Here is a 4,482-nt window from a genome sequence, read left to right as displayed (position 1 = left end):
AAATACACGGCGCGAGAGAGCCAGACACAGCTAAACCCACAGACAAACCTACAGATACGTAGACATATAGAGGGAGGACTCTCACTTCGCTTTCCAGACTTTGCTTGGACACAGTCCCTGCCTGGCCCAGGACCTCCCCTCTCAGACCAGGAAGGTGAGGATAGAATATCCTAAAGCCTCTAGCGTCCGGGACTGGTTGCTGTGGGTCCGGGACGGAAAGAGGATGGGAGAAAGGGGGCAGATTGGGTGATTGGGGCAGAAGCTTAGTCCGAGGACCCGCGCAAAATTAACCCCCCAGGAGTCAACTGCGGGGCTGGCGCAGCTAGTCCTCCTAAACTACCTCTGGGCTCAGGCTGGCGACTCCGGTTCCGGTGGCTCCGGCGCTGGAGATTCCTGGGCGCGATGGCTTCAGAGGGCCGCGCCAAAACCTTCGGGAGGGAACTCCCCTTGCAGAGAAAGGCTCTGGGCTCCCGGGCTGGCAGATTTTCGCAGGGCTGCCTATCAGCCTGTCTGTCGGTGCTGCCCCGCTCTCGGCCTTTGCCAGAGAAAGCCGCCTGAAGGTTAACGGAGACGTAGGATCGGTGGGAGCCAGACAGGGATCCCTGCTGGACCTGGGGTGTGGTGGGGAGCAGCCAACAGTCAGAAACACCACGTGACTCCCCCCAGCCTCCCCCAGTATAAAGTCCCTTAGAGTTCACCTCTCCATTCACAGTGGCTACCAGTTACCGCCTGGACTCGGCTGGAGTTCCTACCCTCCTCCTCTTTTTCCCTTCGTCCGTCCTTCCTTCCCTCCCCGCCCCTCGCTTTCCCCACCCCCTCCAACCTCCCCATGAAGCCTTCAGCTCTTCCGCCTTAGGAAGCGGGAAGGGGGGGAGAAAGTCTTTCCAACCCCCTTCCAACAGCAAAGAACAGCCTCCCCCCATAGGGAGAGGAGGTGGAAGAAAGTGACTAATTTCGCCCCCGGGCCCCACCCCCTCTCCCGCCCCAATCCTTCACACACACACACACACACACTTCTTCCCACTAGCTCCGGGTCTCCCTAACTTCTTTCGAGAGAGGCTGGGCGCACGCGGTTGGGGAAAAGTGCAGCTCTTGGCCGCCAGGGGACGCTTCATAGCCGGGGGACACCCCCACTCTCTGTGCTCACCCCCGACTGGTCCACCTCCCCCCCACCCCTCCCTTCCCTTCCCCTCCCCGCGCGCAAAACACACACGCACCAAGACCCAGCGAGCCGGAGCCGGAACAGAGACAGCGGCGGCGGCGGCGGAACGCTCGGAGCGCGGGTCCCAGAGCCGCCCGCCGAGGACTAGGCGGCCGCTGCGGCCACCACCATGACCCTGGGCGGCTGCTGCTGCGAGATCATGTCCTCCGAGAGCTCTCCGGCAGTGCTGTCCGAGGCCGAGGGGGACATAGACGTGGTGGGCGGCGGGGGCGGAGGAGGAGGCGACCCGCTGCTCAGCGCCGCCATCACCCCCCGGGACGCGTGCAAGTACGGGCCGGAGGAGGAGGAAGGGGATGAGGAGGAGGAAGAGGAGGAAGGAGAGTCCTCGGACGGCGAACCTCGGCTCCTCCCGCCGCCCACCCCTCGGGGGGCCGGGCCCAAGGGGGGAGCGGAGCCCAGCCCCGGAGGGGAGCCCCCCGTGGCCCCAAGGGGCGCGGCGGCCGGAGCGGACAAGGCGCCGTCGGGGGCTGGCAAGAACCCGCTGGTGAAGCCGCCCTACTCGTACATCGCGCTCATCACCATGGCCATCCTACAGAGCCCCAAGAAGCGGTTGACGCTGAGCGAGATCTGCGAGTTCATCAGCGGCCGCTTCCCCTACTACCGGGAGAAGTTCCCCGCCTGGCAAAACAGCATCCGCCACAACCTCTCGCTCAACGACTGCTTTGTCAAGATCCCCCGAGAGCCCGGCAACCCCGGCAAGGGCAACTACTGGACGCTGGACCCCGAGTCCGCCGACATGTTTGACAACGGCAGCTTCCTGCGGCGGCGAAAGCGCTTCAAGAGGCAGCCGTTGCCGCCCACGCACACTCACGCGCACCACCCGCACGCCCACCCTCACCCCGAGCTGCTGCTGCGCGGAGGCGACCCCGGAGCCTTCCTTCCAGGCTTCGCTGCCTACGGCGCCTACGGCTACAGCTACGGGTTGCCTTTGCCCGGCTACCACGCACACCACGCCGGTCCTCCGCAGCCCCCACATCCGCACCCGGCTCCGCACACCGGCCACCCTGCCGCCTTCTCCTTCGCCGCCGCTGCAGCTGCAGCCCCGTGCCCGCTGGCTGCGCCCCCTCCTGCTCCTCCTCCCCCGCCGCCGCCTCCACCGCCACCCGTGCAGGCTCAGGCGGCCCCGGCCTCTGCCCCAGCCCCAGGCCCCCCGACGGCGGCCGCCTCGCTCTTCGCTGCAACTCCGGCCGGCCTGCCATCCTTTCTGGGGGCCGATCTGGGCTGCCGGAAGGCCTTCTATCCCGCGCAGCTAAGCCCCCCGGCTGCGGGCACCGCCACCAGTCTGCCTGCCGCCGCGGCCGCCGCGGCCCTGCTGCACAGCCTGAAGGCGGACAGTGGGGGCGGCGGCGGCGGGGGCGGCGGCGGCGGCGGGGGCTCCGGGTCTGGGGGGCGGCCCTCCTTCTCCATAGACCATATCATCGGGGGCTCGGCGCCCCCGGCCGGTCCGGGCCCCGGGTCGGGCGGTGGAGGAAATGGAGGGGGAACGGGCGCCGGGGGAGGGTCACCTTCGTCGCCGTATGCCACTGCCCCGAGCGGGGGCCAAGCCCAGGTGCTGGCGGTGCTGCCGGCGCCCGCGCTGACGCCTGTACCGGCCCATTTCCGCCTTTCGCACCCCGGGGACGCGTTGCTGCAGTCTGGCCCTAACTTCGCCAGCAAGATCCCTAGCCTGAGTGGCTGCCACTTCTGAACCGACGATCGAACGACTCGAGCCGCGAGGAACTTGGGGGCCCAAACTTTGCAAAGACGCTGGGAGCTCTTCAAGTCTCTGTCTCCCCTGGTTCGTCTCCTCCTTATTCAGCCGGCCTTGCTCCAAGGGGGCCGAAGGAAGGAAGGCTTGCGGGGGTGGGGTGTGTGTGTGTGTGTATGAGGTTGGCCCTGGAGCAGCACGCTGCCTAAGCCCGGGTCATCCTCCTCGGCCTGTGCCTCCCGGCGGGTTAGTCTCGTATTGATGAGCGTCCGCGTGGATCTCTTGGAGGAGGACGAAGGCGGAGGGCGGCATAGGCCAGCGGCAGGAGTCTTTCCGCTGTATCTCCTTAGAACGAAGCGGGGCCCAGGAGCCTGGCCCTGGGCCCCGGGACGCAGCCAGGAGGCCTCTTCTGCAACCACCGAGATCCGGATGTTTCGTGCCAACCGGAAAACCCTGTGGGAGTGAGGGTGGTGGGAGCGGGGAGGGCCTATGGGAAGAGGGTATTTTGACGAGTGAGCTTGGCCCCCTGGATCTGGCTTGCCCGATTCCGATGGATGGGACCCCCGGATAATTGCCTGCTCTCTGCTTCCCAGTGGCCGATGCGGACGCGGCCTCCACCAGGCGGTGAGATTTCCACCCCGATTTCCCATTCCCTCTTCCCCAGCTCTGAGGTCTGAGTTGCCCCGGGGTTGCCCTTTAAAGAAACGTAAGTCTATGTCTTGTGTACTTACCTCCTCCTTTTTCCCCGCCGCCCCCTGCCACCTACCCCAGCGAAGTGAGGTCCCATTTCTGTGGAGGCTGCGGAGAATTTGTCGCTTTCAAGTCCCTTAGAAATCCCCCGACTCTGCCCGCTCGCAACGCGAAGCTTGTCTACACGGAACAAAGCTAAGGGCAAGGGTGGCAGCCACCCGGATAATTCGGGCATGACTTTAAAAAACCGCCCCCGCCCCTTGCTGAGGAAAGAGATTCAGGTCTTTTCAGCTTTCCTCCGCACACTTCCATGCCTCCCAGGCTGGTGTGTGTGTGTGTGTGTGTGTGTGTGAGGGGGAGGCGGGCGAGGTGCACCCCAACCTTAGGTACTCGGGCTAACCTCTCTTCCTCTTCCTTGTCGCCTCTTTTTCTCCAGCTCCCTTTTCTGGTCACCCAACACCGCCCTATTTATTTTCTCCGGAGGCAAAAGAGTTTCGAGAAGTGAAGGGCACAGAGATCCTCTTCCTTCCTTGTTTGTGGAAGGCGGGGAACGAGGCCTAACGCCTTCCGTGCCCCCCACTTCCGTCCTGCACCTCCTGATGGAATCCTTTCCCGGGCCCTGTAAAGGTATTTGTAAATAGTTTAGAGCTGGCCTGACCTCCTCCCTATGGGATCTCTCCAAGGACGCTGGCCTTGCCGTACCTTTGCTGCTGGCTCGGTCCGCCAGAGGGGAGCCTGGGCAGAGGACAGCCGGGGCAGCTCTGTGACCCCCTTGGATGGTTTTGTGTGGAAGCAAGGGAACCTCTGCAACTTGCCCCATCCCCCTGCGCGGCCCCATTTCTCTCCCCACCTTTCCTGTCCGGCCTCGGCCGGACTCCTGCTC

At 64.9% G+C, this 4,482-nt stretch overlaps 1 protein-coding gene across 1 annotated transcript; it reads left to right on the top strand.

Annotated features, from left to right (window-relative positions):
* Nucleotides 1-1,331: 1,331 nt before the first annotated feature.
* Nucleotides 1,332-2,909, top strand: FOXD2 (forkhead box D2). The gene has a single exon (XM_044673278.1). The coding sequence runs from the start codon at nt 1,332-1,334 to the stop codon at nt 2,907-2,909; it is 1,578 nt and encodes a 525-aa protein (XP_044529213.1).
* Nucleotides 2,910-4,482: the final 1,573 nt, after the last annotated feature.

This window comes from Gracilinanus agilis, chromosome 4, assembly GCF_016433145.1.
Source record: "Gracilinanus agilis isolate LMUSP501 chromosome 4, AgileGrace, whole genome shotgun sequence".
Lineage (NCBI taxonomy): Eukaryota > Metazoa > Chordata > Mammalia > Didelphimorphia > Didelphidae > Gracilinanus > Gracilinanus agilis.
This window is presented reverse-complemented; position numbering and strand designations above follow the sequence as displayed.